The sequence below is a fragment of the Brachyhypopomus gauderio genome, unplaced genomic scaffold (assembly GCF_052324685.1).
Source record: "Brachyhypopomus gauderio isolate BG-103 unplaced genomic scaffold, BGAUD_0.2 sc34, whole genome shotgun sequence".
Classification (NCBI taxonomy): domain Eukaryota; kingdom Metazoa; phylum Chordata; class Actinopteri; order Gymnotiformes; family Hypopomidae; genus Brachyhypopomus; species Brachyhypopomus gauderio.
In genome coordinates this window covers 1,096,309-1,117,738 of record NW_027506866.1, presented here as the reverse complement: position 1 = coordinate 1,117,738, position 21,430 = coordinate 1,096,309, and the positions used below count along the sequence as shown (strand labels likewise).

General features: G+C 41.2%; 1 protein-coding gene across 1 annotated transcript; it reads right to left on the bottom strand.

The window, feature by feature from the left end:
• Window positions 1-6,707: 6,707 nt before the first annotated feature.
• Window positions 6,708-12,193, bottom strand: LOC143485495 (homeodomain-interacting protein kinase 1-like). Its single transcript, XM_076984942.1, has 10 exons — window positions 11,960-12,193; window positions 10,471-10,835; window positions 9,673-9,796; window positions 8,877-8,996; window positions 8,691-8,777; window positions 8,220-8,401; window positions 7,664-7,877; window positions 7,404-7,501; window positions 7,135-7,283; window positions 6,708-6,733 (listed from the first exon to the last, which is right to left on the bottom strand). Exons 1-10 carry the CDS (start codon window positions 12,191-12,193, stop codon window positions 6,708-6,710), a joined length of 1,599 nt encoding a protein of 532 aa, XP_076841057.1.
• Between the last annotated feature and the right edge of the window lie 9,237 nt (window positions 12,194-21,430).

The following is a 21,430-nucleotide window of genomic DNA, read 5'->3' as shown; positions in this document are numbered from 1 at the left end:
TTATCTTGCAAAAACAAGCATATTAAAGTGAGACCTTTTTGCAAATACTCACATTTTTCTCCATTTTCTTTATTTCAAGCTCCAACTTCCATATTTTTAGTTTTTTGTATTGCAGATCTGCTTTTTTACATTCTATATCTTGGAGCAAGAACCTTTTGTAGATCTCACTAATCTCAGATTCCTTTAAGACTGAAGTATAGTCAAGATTGAGAAGTATTTATTCATGTTGAACTGCATAACTACTACTCACGTGTTCTCTTGCAGAGGTGTGAGCTCTGGACATGGAGGCCTGAGGGTCTTCTCTCTGTTCTTCCATTTCCTTTAAATACAACACAAATCATGAGATCACACAGCACATTAACAGACAGATACATAGACACACACGCCTTACAGAACAGGCAGACACTGTGTCCTCATTCTCCTGTACCATCCTGGATGGTCCGGCAATCTCCCCCTGCAAACAACAAATTAAGACACATAAATGTTAACGATCCTCAGGGTTCAGTCATAAGAAATAGGCTGGTTTATGGTACTCACATCATTGTCAAATACAGGAGGGTCTAAAAGAGTCCGCACACCCCCCACCACTGTAGTCATCAAGAATACAATAATACTATGATGTAGCCTGTAAGAACAAACATGTAAAATCTGAGAAACAACTGAACCTACCTTTAACATAAGGCTGTGTATCATGAGGACAGACAGGATCAGATGATGTTCCTCCTTCAATTCCCACAATGATGGGGTGTCCGCTGTTTTGCTCTAAAGCAAGGTCTTCTGCAGGAGTGAGGGCTGCTACAGGAGGCCCACCACCAGCAGCAGCAGTAGCAGTAGCAGTTTTCTTTCTGGTTGCTAAAATATTTTATATAGTTATTTAATATGGTGTTTTACCTTTTCCTGCACATGTTACTTTTAAATCATGAAATTATTATTAACATTATTAATTTACTATAACACTTTTAAAATGCCAATGAATGGATTAAATTACACTACCGTTCAAAAGTTTGGGGTCACTTAGAAATGTTCTTATTTTTGAAAGAAAAGCTGTTTTTTTTTTTTTTTTTCAATTTAGCTAACATTAAATGCATCAAAAATACACTCTATACATTATTAATGTGGTAAATGACTATTCTAGCTGTAAACATCTGGTTTTTAATGCAATATCTACATAGATGTATGGAGACCCATTTCCAACAACCATCACTCCAGTGTTCTAATGGTACATTGTGTTTGCTAACTCTGTAAGGAGGCTATTGGATATTTAGAAAACCCTTGAAAACCCTTGTGCAAGTAGGTTAGCACAGCTGAAAACAGTTTTGCTGATTAGAGAAGCTATAAAACTGACCTTCCTTTGAGCTAGTTGAGAATCTGGAGCATTACAATTGTTGGTTCGATTAAAATCACAAAATGGCCAGAAAAAAACAACTTTCAATTGAAACTCGACAGTCTATTCTTGTTCTGAGAAATGAAGTCTATTCCATGCAAGACATTTTGCAAGAAACTGAAGATTTCCTACAATGGTGTGTACTACTCCCTTCAGAGGAGAGCACAGACAGGCTCTAACCAGAGTAGAAGGAGAAGTGGAAGGCACCGCTGCACAACTGAGCAAGAAGACAAGTATATTAGAGTCTCAGGTTTGAGAAATCGATGCCTCACAGGTCCTCAACTGGCAGCTTCATTAAATAGTACCCGCAAAATGCCAGTGTCAACGTCTACAGTGAAGAGGCGACTCCGGGATGCTGGCCTTCAGGGCAGAGTGGCAAAGAAAAAGATTAATATGGGCAAAATAACACAGACATTGGACAGAGGAAGATTGGAAAAAAGTGTTATGGACAGATGAATCAAAGTTTGAGGTGTTTGGATCACACAGACGAACATTTGTGAGACGCAGAACAACTGAAAAGATGCTGGAAGAGTGCCTGACACCATCTGTCAAACATGGTGGAGGTAATGTGATGGTCTGGGGTTGCTTTGGTGCTGGTAAAGTGGGAGATTTGAACAAGGTAAAGGGGATTTTGAATAAGGAAGGCTATCACTCCATTTTGCAACACCATGCCATACCCTGTGGACAGCGCTTGATTGGAGCCAATTTCATCCTGCAACAGGACAATGACCCAAAGCACTCCTCCAAATTATGCACAAACTATTTAGAGAAGAAGCAGGCAGCTGGTGTTTTATCGGTAATGGAATGGCCAGCGCAGTCACCAGATCTCAACCCCATTGAGCTGTTGTGGGAGCAGCTTGACCGTATGGTACGAAAAAAGTGCCCATTAACCCAATCAAACTTGTGGGAGCGGCTTCTGGAAGCATGGGGTGAAATTTCTCCAGATTACCTCAGCAAATTAACAGCTAAAATGCCAAAGGTCTGCAATGCTGTAATTGCTGCTAAGGGAGCATTCTTTGACGAAAGCAAAGTTTAAAGTAGAAAATTATTTCAAATTAAAAAAAAAAACATTATTTCTACCTTGTCAATGTCTGGACTATATTTCTATTCATTTTGCAACTCATTTGATAAATAAAAGTATGAGATTTCAGGGAAAACACAAAATTGTCTAGGTGACCCCAAACTTTTGAACGGTAGTGTATATGCTCACGCATTTAATCTGTCTGCAATATTATGCCAAGCAGCTTCTCTGGCTTTATTAATACAGGATGTGTTGCCTTTCTTCATAATAACGTGTTTATATTCCTCATAAAGACGTATGAGCAGCTCCTGTTCAGCAGAAGAAAAAAAAAGCTGCTCGTTTCTTCAGCTCTTTCGACATTTTCTTGCCTTTTCGAATATCGATTAGTGAGGCTGTGTAAATACTGTGTGCACGCGCATGATCGCCAATTACAAAAGCCTGGCTTGAATTAGCGGGAATAGGTTGCGTCTGGATTTCGTTAGTGGAACGGAACTAGACGGAAGTGAACTGTTTGGCTAACTCAAGCGAGGCTCACTCTAATAAGCGCCGCTTTCATAAGCTCGCTTCGTGGAATAGCCCCCTGGTCAGCTAACGAGCTATCCAAACGCTAACGCAAATCATCCAGGATAATCCAGTCACATAAGAGGAAATATAATTAACTATACTGATAGGCTACCAAAAAAGTAGGCGTGTCCCGCGTGTCTTTGCTCCCCACCGCAAACTTCAAGGCAACCAATTAACCCTAATAAGTTCAATCTACTTAAAAAACAGAGGTAACTCGTTGCCTCAAAAAAATTTAGTAATGGCTTCTGTCAAAACTAATATAATTGAGTTGTATGGATACAACTCATACTTATATGATTTAAATAGAGTGAACTAATCAAAAGTTGAAATTACTCAATTTACTCAATTTTAAATTACTCAGTTGCTTTTACTTGTTAATTTAACTTTTGTTATGATTTTGAGTTTTTTGCTTAGCACTAGCATTAGCAACAATATATTTTGCTTACCCTTTAAACATAATATAGGAATTAAATGTAACTATTGTTTTAAATGTGTCCGAGCTGTGAACCCGAGAGAGGGGCCTTAGGAAATCATGATGCGTAAGGAGTTTAAACGAGAAGGTGATTGCTCAAGCAGAAGTGGTGAACTAATAATGCTGACATGGGTGAAACATGAATGTATGACATCCTGATGTATGGTGACCTCGGGTCAAGCAGACAGTCCAGAGACAGGAACCATATGTATAAGAGATGTTAGGTTTGGAGACAAAGAGAGAAGTCTTGTTTGTTCGAACAACAATACCATGTAAGGCATAGAAGCAGATCTGTGAGTTTGGGGCGTGGAGAAATCGTATATAAAGACGGCATGTACAAACACTTGTTGGGTCTCTCTGATGTTAGAATGTGAGATCCCCAGAGATATCTCTGTTTTAATAAAGGCATTTTTGCTATTGCTATAATTTTGGTATGTGGTTCCTGCTACAGTATTAATCACCACACAGTTACAAATAACTTAAGAGATACTTATGAGATTTTTTATTATTAATACTTAATTGTTATAATTATTGTAAATGAACTTCACTGACAACACTGGTTTCATAGATATGAACTTGTTTATTATCATTTGGCATCAAATAACATTTTAAACCATTACTGCTTTCAGTCAAAAGCAAAACAGTGTGCTTCATACAAAAGATCAAGTGAATGACAAGACATAGGCTATAACGTGACATGAACAGAGATTCCTCAAATCAGTGCTTTTAAGCAATAAAGTTATTTTTGAGCAATAAAATGCTTGCCTTGCACAACATAAAATTAGAGAGAGAGAGAGAGAGAGGAAGCATTTTCATTTATTTACTTCAAACAAGCTAAAATAAACACCAACTTTACATCCTGCTGGTAGTGAGTGTATTTCTAACTAAAATTTCTGCTAAATTCTAAGAAATCCTTTAGTTTTTTTACGACTGCTAACATGCGTTTCCCAATACTTGAGATACATTTTTAAAACTCTAACACAGCAACACATTTACTGAATGCTAACGTTAGCAGCAAGCTAGCATTATCAGCAATCTATCCAAATTAATACATTGCTAACACATGTATAAAACAGTTCATTCCTGCCACACAATCTAATTGGTTAAGAACTGCTCTAACCGATCAGATATTTCACCATAACGCCACAGCTGTGATGAAGAATACAATAGTCGTCTTTATTTCGTGTCTGCATTATCACACACTGTTAACCCTAATAAGTTCAATCTACATTAAAAAACAGAGGTATTGAGTTGTATGGATACAATTCATACTTATATGATTTAAATAGAGTGAACTAATTAAAAGTTGAAATTACTCAATTTAAAATTACTCAGTTGCTTTTACTTGTTAATTTAACTACACAATTACAAATACCTTAAACTATTAAGAAAGAACTGCTTACAGTTAATACATCAAGTTTTTAATACTTTTACTTATGAGATTTTTTATTATTAATACTTAATTGTTATAATTATTGTAAATGAACTTCACTGACAACACTGGTTTCATAGATATGAACTTGTTTATTATCATTTGGCATCAAATAACATTTTAAACCATTACTGCTTTCAGTCAAAAGCAAAACAGTGTGCTTCATACAAAAGATCAAGTGAATGACAAGACATAGGCTATAACGTGACATGAACAGAGTTTCTATAATAAAGTTATTTTTGAGCAATAAAATGCTTGCTAACGTTAGCAGCAAGCTAGCATTATCAGCAATCTATCCAAATTAATACATTGCTAGCACATGTATAAAAGAGTTAGTTCCTGCCACACAATCTAATTGGTTAAGAACTGCTCCAACCGATCAGATATTTCACCATAACGCCACAGCTGTGATGAAGAATACAATTGTCTTTATTTTGTGTCTGCATTATCACACAATGTTAAAAAGCTTCTCCAAGTCACGTGTTTGCCAAAAGTTTAATAGACACGAATTAGTTCGGCGCCCCACACACAGGACGTATACGGTGTACATGTAATGTCACAGAAATTCAGTGGATAGAATTATTAGTAGGAAGTATCATGTATTGATTTTTTATTGCAAAGGCCCTAATGGGGAAAATACCTTTATATATTTCTAATCTACTTCCATTTCAATCTAATTTATCTTATTTATATAATACAAAATCACAAAATAAGTTGCTCTTAGATAGCCCATTAGAAAGAACAGAGTTGGTCATGGTGAGCGGTGTCGGCCAGAGGAGGATGGGTTCCCCCCCTGAGTCTTGGTTCCTCTCAAGGTTTCTTCCTCATGCAAAAAACTATGGAGTTTTTCCTTGCCACTGTTGCCCTTGGCTTGCTCACTGGGGGCTAGGACTCGGCACTTGTAAAGCTGCTTTGTGACAACAACTGTTGTAAAAAGTGCTATATAAATAAAATTTGATTGATTGATTGAGTTGGGGAAAATGGCTTTTTCATTGTATGCGCCTTATGTTTGGAATGAGCGTCAAGCTGTCTTAAACCTAGGCTTCTTACCCTCTCTGAAATTGTGTTGTGTATAGAAGTATTGTATGTCATTGTGTATAATTGTTTTGTTCTGCAAATATTGGCCAGGACTCCCTGGGAGAAGAGTTATTGTAACTCAGTGAGATTCCTCCTGGTTGAATAAATGTTAAATAAAAATAAATATATAAAACAGATGATGCATCTGAAATAAACATAATTTAAAAACAAGATACTAAAATAGGCTAAAACAAACAAAAATGGACTAACAAACAAACAAAAAAGCCCAGACACTGCAGTATTGAAATTCTGTAATAAAGTCATTTTTTTCAGGTAAGAAGAGCCTGCTGAGGGGTAGTTCAAAGTCAAAGTCAACTTTATTGTCAAATCTGTGATACGTGCAGGACATACACAGGATTGAAATTACGTTACTCTCAGACTCCATAGTGCAGCGGTAAACATTTACTTAAAATTAACATTAACTAAAACAGTAAAAAAAGGAATAGTACAATAGTAACGGTAAGTACAATAGTAAAGATAAAAATATAGCTGAGTTGTTTATATATATAATAAAATAAATAGAGGTCTCTGAAATTTACATTCAAGTAAGTGGCGTATGCAGCAGTAAGTAAACATACTGTATGTGCAAAGTGAATGTATGAGGAATCTGGTGTAATTACGATTAAAGTGAACGTATGCAATGAATTAGAAATATAATGTGCAAATGTAACAGGAGTGCAAATTGAAGAAAGAGCAGGGAGTGAGTTGATCCTCCTGACTGGTGGACTGGTGCCAGGGGGATCTGCCTCCTGAACTGTCATGAGATCACAACAGATCCTGAACCTGTAGGAGGAGCCAAGACACAAAATGGCAGTGAGATATCAATACTCCCAGCTGAACTACTCTCTGGACTACACCTGGTTGCAGCATGTGGATAAGACAACAGGGCGAAGATAAGATTTTCTATGGGGCAGTGTGAAGTGTGACGGCAGCTGCAGCGTGAGAAGGCAAACTGCTCTACAGACGCTCTACCTGGCTCAGAGAGGCTGAAACTTGGAGGACGCGGCTCTGTGTCTCTCGGCGCCGGGCAGGGCTGCTCTGGCAGAAGGCACAACCGAGGTCTTTTTGGACCATCCCGGAGGCCGCGGCGCTCTATTCTATAAGGAGATGCGAGACAGTGATCAACGACTGCGGCCTGTCGACAGAGCCGGAGGGGAGGGAGAGGCAGAGCGCGTGGGACTCACCCGGTGGGATGACCATGGCCAGCGACTTGGGCAGGGTGGCGGCGTTTTCCACAAAGGTGGGCAGGCGCCTGGGGCTGAGCGGGCTGCAGGTGTCCGAGTCCCGCACGGTCACACAGCTGTTGACGTCCACCCGCTTGTTCACGCCGCAGCTAGGGAGGAGTGTTTAAATCCACAAAGTGAGCAAACAGAAGGGTGACCGTTTCAACACAGAGCAAACACAGAGCTCAGAGGCACAGGAGGCGGAGCAAAGGAGTTCGTGGGGAGGGCACCTGGTGGGCAGGATCTTGGCATTGTCCTTGCCCTCGGTGTCGCTGGAGATGGTGATTATTCTGACAGCGGGGTGGAGTGTGTCCGAGATGACGATGGGCTGAGATGGGTGCGTGGCAGAGGACACACACACAACCAACAAACAGGTCACATGTACTTAATGGCAAGACCCTTCAAACATAGCTGAAAAGCACATTTCCGGTGAGTAATTTCTTATCTGAACACCTGCAGTGTTTAATGTGAGCTGTAGCTTTGGGGATACTGGTGCAACACACGACAAGCTTGTGCTGGCAGGCCCACCTGGCTGTGTTGGTCGGGCTGGCTGCTGAAGGTGACTGGGAGGTTGGAGTTGGTGCTGGCACCCGCCCCCAGCCCCGCCCCCAGCCACGCCCCCACTGCCGAACAGGCCTCTGCTGCCGTCGAAGCCCGTGCACCTCCGCTTACAGATCTCCATGTTCTGGAAGCAAGACTTTACACTGCAAAGTGAGAGAGACAGAGAGTGAGACAGACAACGAGAGTGACACACAGAGTCAGTGAGACAGAAAGAGGTGAGTTACAGCACTGTGCTACAGCAAGTTACAATAAGATGGCGTTCCTTAAAAAGAGCTCTTTGGGGTTTTCTTCCATTTGCATGCAACTTTAGTGTGCTTCCAGTTGGAATTCTTAGCTCCTTGTCTGAATACATTTTACACGAAAGAAGCAAATTATGGAGCGCCCAGCCCTGCATAATGATCGACACGCAAACCATCCTGCCCGCGTCGGAGCTGGAACACAGGCTGGACTGTGTGAGACGGAGGGACGGCCCTGTACACACTCACTGTGCACTGTGAGGGTAGTGAGAGAGGTGAGCCATGGTGACGAATGGGTGTTTGAGAGTCTCCAATGGCGTGATCCGTTTCCCTGCGTCCAGCGTCAGCATCTTTTTAAGCAGGTTGATGAACTCCCACCGGTCAGCCTTCTCCACCTGAACGTCTGTGCCTTCCAGAATGGGCATGTTGACCTGCATGGGAGACGAACGGGTAGGTCATATTATGTGCCAGCAGAGGGCGGCGATGTGCCTAAGACGCTGTTTCAGCAGCAACATTGCCGTGTGTTCCTCTGCATTTCACAGGCGCTGTTGTGACTTACATACACTTCTTATTATGACAGCATGAACCCTCGAACCCTTGAACTCAAAACCAAGACCTTGCTCTACATGCTCCACCAGCAGCTGGTGCGCTTTGTTCTTCATTTGCATGTCACAGCAGTGATGCTAAGCGTGCAATAAGGTGTACAAGAGCACAAATAACCTGCTTCATGTCATCGAGACGGTCGAAAATGTATCTCCTGGTCTCTTGGGACTTGACGCCAAGCTCCACCTCATGCTCTAAAGGCGTCTGGGGAACATAGAAGGAGAAAAAACGTTCAGGTGTACTGTCAGGTGCCATTACAGATCTCTTATGAACCGAACACATGGCACAAGAAGGATGGGGGACCTTGAGTCTCCACAGATGGTAGCTGGAGCCAGAGCCCCTGTGGAAGAAGCATCTGGTCTTGGTTCCCGCACTCAGGAGGTTCTCTGCTGGAAGGCCCTGCGTCTGGGAGATGTACCGGATCTGCGGCGACAGCGTACAGGAGGGATGATTTTATGGTATGATGGGATGACTTTATTTTATGTTCATATATTGATCCTGAAGACGAGCTAGCAAAGACAACTACTCTATCCAAACCCTACATGTCCCTACAGCCACAAAGCCACCATGGGTCTGCACCTCTAACACAGTAAGGGCTTCGCTTTCCTAAAACACCTTGCACCAGTCAACCCTGTTGTACTGGGAGCTTCACCTGGACCCATCTTAGAATTCCACTGTCATGCAAACCTGAGATTTTTTCCCACTGCAAGACAGTATTCCTAGCACTACTGTAAAGAGCTCTTATTAGATTACCAATTATAGCCAGCAAACACATCTCAGGCCTAAATGGCCCACAGATCACACTCTCAACACATTTGAGTTAATTGTTTTGTTGGTTCCCCAAAAATCATTCATAGTCTGTTCTTTGCCAGTCATTACAGAACAGCTAGCAAGCTGCATAGTTAGAATAAAGGTGGCCATCACTGTTAGCAACTCCACTCTTCTCCCAAACAAGATTTACATCTTTATTACACAGCGAGGAAGTTCTGGAAAGGAGGTGGGAAAGCAGACTCTAAATCAGCACTGTTCTTCGATGCTTCGTGAATAAAGACAGAAGCGTGAGAAAGGCGAGGTTCGGGTCCGAGGCCCGTGGGCTGACCTGATCGTATTCAGATGCTCCAGGATACAGGGGACAGCCCAGGAAGAGCTCGGCGATGACACAGCCCAGGGACCACATATCGATGGCCTCGCAGAACGGGAGACCCAGGATGATCTCGGGCGATCTGGACCAAAAAGACAAAAACGTCCATCATCACGTTTAGCATGATACTGTGGTTTGTGGTGATTCAAAGGTACTCACTTTAACACAGAGTGATGAATTAATGTGTGAAAATGTAAAAGCTTTAAGAAGTATTTTTTTTACTACCTGAAATATTCTTTTGGTAAATTGGTAGCACAATACTGGCCTGTGCATTACCCATCTACTACTGTAGTGTAACCTGACACTGACACTACACTGACACACTGACACTACATACTGATGTGCTGTTCTCCACTACGTAAATACAGAACAACACTGCCATGGTGTAACTACAATGGAGCAGTGCGGGTACCCTGTACTGATATTACCAAAGCCTGAAGCATAAAACCAACCAAAAAAATATTTTTATGTGTGCTGAGAGCATCTTAACTTCTCAGGCACTGAAGATATTAAGATATTCTTTGGTGTTTGGATAAATGACAACACTTACATGATCCAGTTAAAAATACATCATTTATAAATCAAATGGCAATCAAACGCGTTGCAGTTCATCGTAATGCTTATCACAATCTTAATGTGCAGCCGTGTCACCATAGCCATCCACAACGGGCAGTTCACCTCTCAAGCACACTCGAGCGGAAGCGATTCCCACAACCATGCATCTGTTTCCAATATGCCTTAGGCCGCGCCACTCACCGGTAGTATCTGGTCTGCAGGTAGGAGGAGCACACGGCCTTGGAGACGTGGGTGGCGGAGCCGAAGTCGATGACCTTGACCCGGTACGGCTGCCTGACGGGGTCCACCAGCATGATGTTGTCAGGCTTGAGGTCGGTGTGGATCAGGCCCAGACTCTTCATCTTCAGGAGCGCCATGGCCAACTGCTGCACTATGGGCCGGATGCACTTCAGCGGCAGCGGGCTGTGCTTGACGAAGTCCTGCAGGCTCTGCCCCAGCATCTCAAACACCAGGCATAAGTGGTTCCTGTGCTGGAAGCACTCGTACGAGCGAACAATGTTGAACTCGTCTACGTTCTCCTTGTTGAGACGGCTCAGGATGCTCATCTGAGCAGATGGGGGAAGATGGGACAGGCGTTAAGTTATGTGGGCACAGCATTCAAGGGCTAATATGCTACGTAACTTCAATAGCATCAGCCCAGTTACTGCATGGCTCCCTTCAGACATTTACTTTTGCTATATTTGGCAGATGCTCTTTTCCAGAGGGAAATGACCCCTGATCAGTGTCGGCTGGTGCACAAATAATTGAGGGGGGTGTAAACAAATTAAAAACAAATAAAGCAGTCTTATTGCCCTTTATTTATTTGAACATGAATTTTGCCCTAACGTTCTTCAAGTGAATGCTTTGTGAGAAGATTATTTTGTAAAGATAAAACTGAATTTTCTCTCATTTTGTATGAGCTGCTGCTCCAGCCTGCTGATATTCAACATGAACCGATTTACGTTGGAGGTTCGCGCGAGGTGGGCGGAGTCTCGCCCTACGATCACTCGCGAAAGTATAAACCAGCTTTAACGAACCGCAGCTGACTGACACTACCAACAAGAGTGGGTGTGTCCAACAAGAGTGGGTGTGTCTGAAACCGACCAATTAAACTGCAGCCTCAGATCAGTGCTTGGCAAAAGTTTATGCCTCTCCATGCACTCTCATTAGACCGGTGCCCCGCACACAGGAAGTGTGCACAATGTAAGCAATTAAATACAATTATGTGTTTACACTTTTAATAAATTCAAACATGGCAATTAGACACACAGTGTCACTAAATAATTTCCTCACTATCGCAGTTTATAATGAACTCATTTTAATATCGGAACAATATTAAGGGGGCGGCGCCCCAGCGCCCCATATTGACCAGCCGCCACTGCCCCTGATTACAAATTGCAGTGTTAGCCAATATCAGCCTATTACATCTTATTAGAGCAGGAACAAAGCAACATCACAATCAGGGCTACAATTGTGTAACGCGGGAGTACAGGGAGGTACTTGACGTGTGAAAAGAGAAACAATATAAGCCGTGAGAGCACGGTAAAACAATAAACAAAACTTCAGACAGCTGAAACGGATCATTGCTGATTACGTCCCGCAACTCCTGGTGGTAGAGGGAGTGGCAGCCGAGCCAGCCCTGACACATTGATTCTCAAAACCTCTTTTAAATCTACCATCATTTCCCCACCTCGATCAGGCCCTGGCGGGCATAGGCAGGGTGATTTTTCAGGATCTTGATGGCGACAGATTGACTGGTGCCGCGCTTCCAGCACTTGGCCACCTGGCCAAAAGTCCCGCGGCCAAGGAACTCCAGCACCTCGTATCTGTTGGAGGCAGAGCAGAGGACCTCGTGCTGCACTAGACGGTAGTCGTCCATGCTGAGGAAACTGCTGCTTGTAGCCATGGAGTCAAAGTACGCCATGGACCAGGTGGTAGAGATTTAACCAATCTGAATATCTTATTTAGTTATCTGGGTTAACTAACCTCAGAACAAACTTTTTGAATAAAAAGCAGAAGAAAACGACACGGAATTCATTCGTAGTCGACCGTAAATGTTGTTCTGTTTGCACATCACTATGACAACGCGTAATGTAAACTAGCGGTTTCCATGGAAGCTCAATTCGAATTCTACGATTGTAACGTGGTAACAGGCACCACAACGCGCTACGCAGCGCTGCTTTATTAGCATATAAGATCAAATATAAGGTCGATTAATTTCAAAACAATACACAAAACAACAGCACTGTTTTAAATGTGCGTGTTTGGGTAGCCAGCTACAGTTTTGCTTTTTCTCTAATTCGCTCGCTAGCTATTACCTAACCACCCCCCCCCCCCCCAAACGATCACGTTGGCGTATTAATATGTAGTTAAGATATATGCTCGTTTGGGTAGGATTTAATCCAGTAGCTCTACCTTACCTAACAAACTAGCAATATTTTATTTAATGGTAGTTTATTTTCAAAGCACACAATCTTAACGTCTTAATGCACTCTCGAGTTTACCGCTGGAATTACAAGAGGTTGATACATTTCTTATGTATTTGTAACTTATATATTTGTAACGTTATATAAGCGAACCATTCAGTCAAATAGCTATTTGTTGCGAAACGAAACACAGTTCATTTCAAGCATCTTCAAATGCTTTAGCCAATATCCAACACTTTTTTTTAAATCTGAAAAAGCAACATTAAAATGAAAGTATTTCCAAGTATTTCAAGCAGTCGTACGAACCCTAAAATTGGGTCTGTCCACTACAAACTCCTTTATGCTTTTAATTCTTCAGCCGAACGCTTGGTGAAGGGGGTTGTATAGAAGGATAAACTGATAGCACATGTACATCTCAGAGACTCTGCTGGATGTAACACAGTTCGTCTGGAATACGTATTTAATAGAGCGCGTGCTCATCGCCAACACGTCTCTGATAGTCTGTGGTGGATCGTGAAAGACCTCCAGCAGCTGCATTACAGACCTACCTGGCTGCGTCATGATCGCGCCTGCGTCTCGGAGACGCTTATGAGATCTCTCCTAGACTATTTAATACGGCGTTTTTTCATCTGTAGTACGTCTTTTAAACGGCAGGATGCCAAAATGACGTTCATACGCTGCATTCCAGACTTATATGTACAGTATAGCTAAAATGCAGCATCTGAACGTACCTGAATGTGGCATTTAAAATCAAACCAGATTGAATTACATTTAAAGCTAGATTTTATATTCTTCTTCCTCCCTAAGTTAAAGCTATGAAATACACAAGCAGCGAGATCGTATTAGCCACTAAGAAGCCTAAAGACTCAAACAGAAATATACACTGGAAAATTATGCTATATTATTTTATGTAATTAATTAATATTATTATTATTACCACAAAACAAAATTAAGTGAAAGGGATTTTCATTTAACATGTTTATTTAACAGAAAATCAACAATATGCAACAAACGTGTAATTAACAAATTAAAGATGAGCGTCTTGCTGGTGCCAGGTGGAGGTAGTCTTTTAGGCATTTTTCAGCCTCTGCTTTCATGGGAGCGGGTAGCGCTGGGTTCTTCACTGCGGCAGCTGTGTCAAAATATTATTACTATTCTTGTTAAAGAGGCATAAGGGCTACACATTTATCAGCTATATTACCCTGAATACATTAATTAAACTGCATGTAAGAAATAAATCATCTAATGTATCTGTTATTAGGCTAGGCTTAAGGTATTAGGTTACAAGCATAGTAAGTAATTGGAGGAGGAGTAGTATTTTCCAAAATATACAAAGGTGTTGTTATTTACCGGTCATTTTGCCGTAAAACTTTAAAAACCACATGACCTATAAGAGTCCGTAAATGCTATGCGCTTCATGTTAAAGCTAAAAATGTAACATGTAAGTCGTTCCAATATACTCACCAATAACAAGCTGTCCACAGGCTGTCTGTTTTAATCCTCGCTTGTGTCCCCTGCCACACCAGTTAAGGCTTTTTGCCAGGTTTGGGGTGAAGACCTTGCTGGAGATCCACCATATCGTTCTCTTTATTGTGTGGCCTCCACTTAGTGACAGCATGTTGGTCTGAAATAAAGCACAATAAGAATATAAATGGATAAACAGCAATCTCACTGCACCAACTGCACCTTCATATGTCCTAGGAAATGTACATTGTTTTGCATTTTGTAATCAGGGTTCTTATTTAAAATCAGTTAATATCTTATTCATTGTATTGACTTAAAGTAAGTGATTAGAACGTTTTTGACTAATAATATAAAACTGTATACAGTCTTGGCTAAAATATTTGCACTTCTTTTTAGAAAATATTTAGATGCAATATTGACAGATTGGTGAACCTCTACCCATCTCTGGAGGGATGGAGGGATGGAGGGATGGATAGATAGATAGATAGATAGATAGATAGATAGATAGATAGATAGATAGATAGATAGATAGATAGATAGATAGATAGATAGATAGATCGAACGAACAAACGAACGAACCCATCCTCCACTGGGCGGCCCTTTAGCACAAGTCCATATTTGTGGAGATAGAGAGTTGGTGGTAGCTAGATTTGATTTACAGTTTTTCTCAGTCGATTTGGTACATTTCTTTCATCATGATTTTCAAAACAGTTGCAAAGCACATAATTCACTCAAAATTCTTTGTTTTTGCTTCAAAAGCAAATATTTAGGTCAGTCAATTTGTCAGTGCCATCAGAGTATCTAGTCTGTGTGCCACTGCCTATGAACAAGGCAGTCAAAATAATTAGTCATGTTGTCAGTGCAACTATAAGTCAAAGTCAAATTTATTTATATAACGCTTTTCACAACACATGTTGTCACAAAGCAGCTTTACAGGATTTACATGGTTAACAATACTATGGGTCCATATCCCTAATGAGCAAGCCAAAGGCGACAGTGGTGAGGAAAAACTCCCTATGATGGTGGGGAATAGGAAGAAACCTCGGGAGAACCAAGACTCAAAAGGGAACCCATCCATTGGGCGGCCCGTTACAGTCACAAGTCACAGTCAGTGCAGACTGTAAGTACATTCTGATGGAAACTAGCTAAGCTTTTGATTTCAAGAATGCTGCACATGCTGTGGTATATCAAATGAAACAATACATTTTACACACAAAATACAAAGTTACACAGAACACAAAGTTACACATGACTGCATGTGGGAGACTGATAGAAAGAAATTGGGCTGGAATCAATTTTGTACAGCAATATTGTTTGACTGTATTGTTTGCACTGCAATTTGTTGACAAAAACAAATCTGATTGAAATTCAGAAAAGACAGACAGCTGACTGGAAAAACTGCAAAATTAGAAGAAACTTATTCTACACATTCAAAACAACCTGAGCACATACAGCCTCCAGAGAATATACACATTTCTGAATTTACATACATTTTCTCTATGAAATGTTTGAACAATTGAACACAGACACAGTTGTTCTTCCAATATTCAGCTGCACCCAGTGACCAGCTTCAGCCATTGTAAAACCATGACTTACATGTACAACATGGTCCACAATTGTTGCCCTTATTTCACTGTTTTGTCCCCTCAGCCTTACACCACACAGTCTTACTCCTCTTCTTGGCTGTTCACCCTGCACATGGCCTTGTGTTTCCATTATGAGACTTTGTGATACTGCAGTGTTTAGCCTCTGCAATAATGTTTGCCAATTACAGTTAGGGTTCATGAGACGCACCTCTGACCTGTAGTTGAGATCATTGGTTGATCTAAACCTTCACAAATTCCCTTTTTTACTGTATCTGAATGTTCACCTGCGAATAATTTAATCAAGTTAGGAAAAAATTACCAAAATGTAACGACAAAAAAAAAAGAAGTAAAATGATGCCTTAGAGATTATGACGACATGTTCAGCACTTTTGCATCTAATGACCCAGGCGTTGGGTCAAAATGTTTTGGAGAGTAAGACAATTCAACAGACAATACGTACAACACATTTTGATAAACATGACATAAGCAATAATGTATTTGTTCTGTCCCGCACACTTGCAGCGGGATTTGTTAGTTTGTTTAATCCCAGTTGGTGAACATTTTAATTCTCTTTTGCGCCACAAGGGGGCAGCCTTGCTACATTTGTGCTCCTGTTTTTGTTTAAATCGCGCCATCTAACGGTTAGTGGCTATAAGCAGCAAGGAGATTAGGAAACAGCCATTCGAGCACAAAAAATCCAACTAGAGATAGAAGGGCACCAAATTACCTAGGTGACTACGTAACTGAAGACGAGGATAGTGATGGAATGCATATCACAGTAGACTACTGCTGTAGAGCAGTGTGTGGCATTCCACAGACTTATGATGAAGCAATGCAATCAGACAATTCAAAAGAATGGAGAAAAGCAATGGATGAAGAAATCCAATCTCTAAATGAGAACAAAACCTTCACCCCGACAACACTAGCAGTGGGCAAGAAACCCGTGGGGGGTAGGTGGGTTTACGCAATCAAGTCTGGTGTAGATGGAAATGACCAATACAAGGCTCGATTTACCGCTAAGGGCTACAGCCAGAAAATGGGAGTAGACTATGGGGAAACGTTTTCACCAACAGCAGACCTAACGAGTATAAGAGTTGTGTTACAAAAGGCAGTACAGGAAAATTTACTGGTCCACCAGATGGATGTGAAAACGGCGTTCTTACACGCCCCCATCGACTATGAGGTCTACATAAATACACCAGAGGGTTAAGAAAAAGAGGGTGTAGTATATAAGCTGGAGAAATCACTTTATGGACTCAAACAGTCTGGACGAAATTGGAATAGGGTTTTACATAATTGTTTAACAGAAAATGGATTCACACAAAACCAAGTGTCACAAACTCCTTGTGAGCAAAAGCTTGAATACAGTGATGATGCAGTTAAAATGACAGACATCAGAATGTACAGAGAGGCCGTGGGCAGTCTGATATACCTGACAACCTGCACTAGGCCTGATTTGAGTTTTGTGGTGAGCAGGCTGTCACAGTACCTAGCTGAGCCTACACAGGAGCAATGGGTCACTGTGAAACTTGTCCTGCGATACCTTAAAGGTACATCAAACAAAGGTTTAACCTTTAGGAGAAACAACACTGAGAATCTTGGTATACAAGCCTACAGCGATGCAGACTGGGTGGCTGATACCAGTGATCGCCGCAGTACAACAGGATACTGTGTGAACCTAAGTGAGAACAGCGCACTTATTTCATGGAAGACGAAGAAGCAACCTACTGTTGCACTTTCCACATGCGAAGCAGAGTATATGGCACTTGCTTCTACTGTTCAAGAGTGTCTTTACCTAGAACAATTACTGGGGAATATGGAAAGTTACAAATACACACAAACAATAATACATGAGGACAATCAGGGGACAATGGAATATGTGCACGCTGTTAAATGACGTAATTTCCGCTAAAAGGTTAGGATGGTTGTTGACATCCGGTAGCCATTGAAAGCGTACACTGTGCTAGCTATTCACTTCACCAGTCTTGTAACGAGCATATTTACCGTTATTTACTTGGAAGTTTCCTTCATCTCCTGTCCGTTTACGTGTCCTAAACATGACAGTTAAACAAAAAAAAGTATCGTTTCAACAACGTACAGACAGCAGGTCCAACCACCACTGCTGTGTACCATTGTGCACAGCATCGACAAGGTGTAATTCCTACCTGAGCTTCCACACCTTTCCAAAGGACTCAGAACTGCAGAAACAATGGGTGGTTAAGATCAGGAGAGATCATTTTATTATCACGAGTACTTCCCGTGTGTGTTTGCGATATTTTATCGCTGCTCGAACCTCCCAATCCTACTGGACGACGACGACTGCGACCTGGAGCTTTTCCTGTGCTATTTCAATGGAATAACTATACTATTCCAACTCCACGACCTGGAGTATGGGAAAGAACAGAGCGTCCACCCAACACTGATCTAACAGAGATGCAGACTGACCATGATGATGATGACCCCTTACCGTGTCATGAACATGACTACTGCGTCAGTAATGAGCCTGCTGCTCTTGATCTCTCCCTCAATGAAAATGAAGAGCTACGCAAGGAGATACCAAGGCTCCGAAAACAAATCGAAGACTTAACTCTCAGCAGCAAGTTCTGTTTGGAGCGGTTTTCTGCCTCTGATGATGACATACGATTCTTTACCAGGTAAATAAAAAATATGGCAGGACACAGTACACGGATGGGCCTTCTCTGGTGTCTGAAATACATTGTGAATGAATTAGCCATTATATAACTTTATATATAACTTTTATATTCCACAGATTTGCAAGCCATGCCCACCTCATGGGCTTTTGGAAGCAAATAGAGCCAGCCACCCACATCATACGGGTTACAAGAGCACAGACTGTTGAGAAGACTGATCAGGTCCCTCACTCTGCCAGTGCAACGGTAAATGTTTTCGTCTTGTCCATACAAAGCATGTTATGTCATCATTTTCAAATTAATCTTTACATCAAAAGAAGTTTTGATAGTCATAATGTAATATGACAATAGGATAATGTATTTTTTCCCCAGGTTCTTCAACCAATTGATGAGTTTTTTCTCTTCATGAACTACCTGTCATTGGGACTGATGCAAAAGGATTTGGCCCACAGATTTAGAATACATCGGTCAACTGTTAGTCGTATTATTAACACCTGGGCCAACTTCCTTTATACTGTATTGGGAGCTGTTTCTATTTGGTTAGATGTGGACACTGTGAAAACTCACCTCCCAGATGTGTTTCAGGACTATGCTGACACTCAAATAATTTTAGATTGCACAGAACTGAGATGTCAAACTCCAAATTCCCTTCTCCTCCAGAGTGAAGTGTTTTCCACTTATAAATCACACTGTACATTCAAAGGGTTGATTGGGATAGCCCCTCATGGCGCAGTGACCTTTGTGTCTTCTCTTTATCAAGGTGCTATCAGTGATAAAGAGATCTTAAAGCAGTCTGGCATTGTGGCCCTCCTTGACCCATCTATGGCCATCATGGTGGACAAGGGTTTCCTTGTTGAAGACTGCGTTCCATGCAAAGTCCACATACCCACGTTTCTGTCAAAGAGAGCTCAACTGTCTAGGTCAGAGATCAGAACGTCACAGTCCATTGCAAGACTGAGAGTCCATGTTGAGCGTGTGATTCGCAGAGTCAAAGAACATAAAATATTCAGCACAGTGATCCCCCTTTCAATCACAGGGAGCATAAACCAAATTTTTTACTGTTGCCTGTCTTTTGGTGAATTATCAAAATGGCCCCTTGGTAAAAGCCTGGGCAAACAATGGCTAATCTCAATCCAGAATTAGACAGATGATGTAATGTGAATGATGGTGATTTATTATTATTTTATATTTTCTCCAACCTTAAAATGATCCCTTTAAGGTCAGGGGTTGGCAAGCCGCGGCTCCAGAGCCGCATGCAGCTAAGCTTTTGAATAGAATTAATGAGTATTTAATTAACGTATATTATTTTTGAGACTTAAAAAATGTTCGGGTGGAATTTCACAAATGTCCAGTATTTAGTTTCGGTTCGCTTGAGTGACATGTCATCGTCACTGAAATAAATTTCCAATTATTTTGCTTTTGTGGCTCCGAGTCAAAAAGCTTGCCGACCCCTGCTTTAGGTCATGCTAGTCTGTAAATATTGGCTGCAATGTTAAGGTACAGTGCAATATGATAAATAGTATAAAATGCTTTCACTTTTATATGTAAAATTGACAACACAATACAACATTATGTATTTCTTAACTTTTACTGTATTTGTAAAAATGAAATGAATACAATAGTAATACAATTGACAGAATAATTTGAAATTGTTTTAATTGTTCATGAGTTCATTATGATTTTCTATTGCTTGGGCATAGAGAGGTATTTTGGCATGTAAGTGTTAAAGAAAAACATGTGACACCTCCTTTTCACCTCTTCTAATACACTGCTATCTCTGTAAACTCGCTGCACAAAAATATCATCATGGGCACAGATAACTAAATCACACCACTGCATACCAGTAATCAATAACTGGCCCTGGATTTGCCAATAATAACAATGGCTCTCCTTCAATCTGTGTAGGCCTTGTGCCACTTTGAGGAATTTGCAGTCTACATAGCTTTGTGCATTTGGGCACTTAATTTCAACAAGCCCAAATGATGGACGCTCAAGTGGGTCAAGTTCAAGTTTTTCAGAACTGCATAGTCCTTTAAGGCCCCCGTTTCCATTTCAAGTCCCCTCTTCATGTGTGCTGTTTGTCTTGTCCCTCGGATTATCCTTTCTGCCAGGCTTTCTGCAGAATGCAGAGATGTTCATTGTGCAGATGAGTGGAAGAGAATCTGCTTTCATTCCAGCGTAGACTGGTCCAGGATTGAGGGTGGCCCGGTGTGGGAGCTCACCGCTGTAGCCCTTGAAAAGTGTACTAAAAGAAGAGTGAATAACATTTATTTTTACACATTGTAATCTGTTCACCAGCACAACTGATTGTGAATCACATATCACATGTCATCTGAAGTACAACGAGGCTAAATTAAATTTTGAAGAGAACAGGGTCTTATCAGATGATCAAAAGCATTTATTTTTTTACCACACACTGTAATCTGCCTATTAAATTTGGTACTACATACCTAACTCCACTGGCTGTAGTAGCACCTGGTTTTGGCTTTAGGACAACCATGGCATCCACGGGTCCAGGCTTCACCCCCTATTAATTTAAAAGATGGTGTTAGTAAAGTGACTGTGATACATTAACTAACATTAAATAATGAAATAAGACAAACCATTGTTGGTGGTTTATGCCACTTCTGTTCTGTCTGTGTGCATGAAAGGACAGGAGGCACGACAGACATGCCAGATTCAGAATAATGAGCAGTCTGGAAAAGCAATGCAACCAAGTGGTTGCAGATTCCGCAACCAGCAACACAAGAGCAGTTGCTGTTAATGAGCACAACTGGCATTGAATCACGTAATGTCATCTGAAATACACAAGAGGCAAAATGTAATATCTTGAAAAGAAGACTTGAGCAATGTCAATAGGCGCAATTTCTGTCCCATCATGTTGTTAGTGGTGAATGTCACTTGTCTATTGTCTCATGTAACGTTTGTGCTGTTTTGCATCACTCTTAAAACACTTGGCTATACTGTCGTTCTATTCTACAGTGTTGTGCATGGTTCAATCTACTAGTTCACTGAGCAACTATAAACTATAAAA

Bases quoted from the DNA above. Each gene is read 5' to 3' on its own strand.
- LOC143485495 (XM_076984942.1), bottom strand. From the start codon at position 12,193: ATGGCGTACTTTGACTCCATGGCTACAAGCAGCAGTTTCCTCAGCATG. The intron at 7,878-8,219 runs GTGAGTGTGTAC...CTCACTTTGCAG, and splicing joins CACTACCCTCACAGTGCACA to TGTAAAGTCTTGCTTCCAGA. The intron at 7,502-7,663 runs GTATCCCCAAAG...CACCCATCTCAG, and splicing joins GCTTGTCGTGTGTTGCACCA to CCCATCGTCATCTCGGACAC.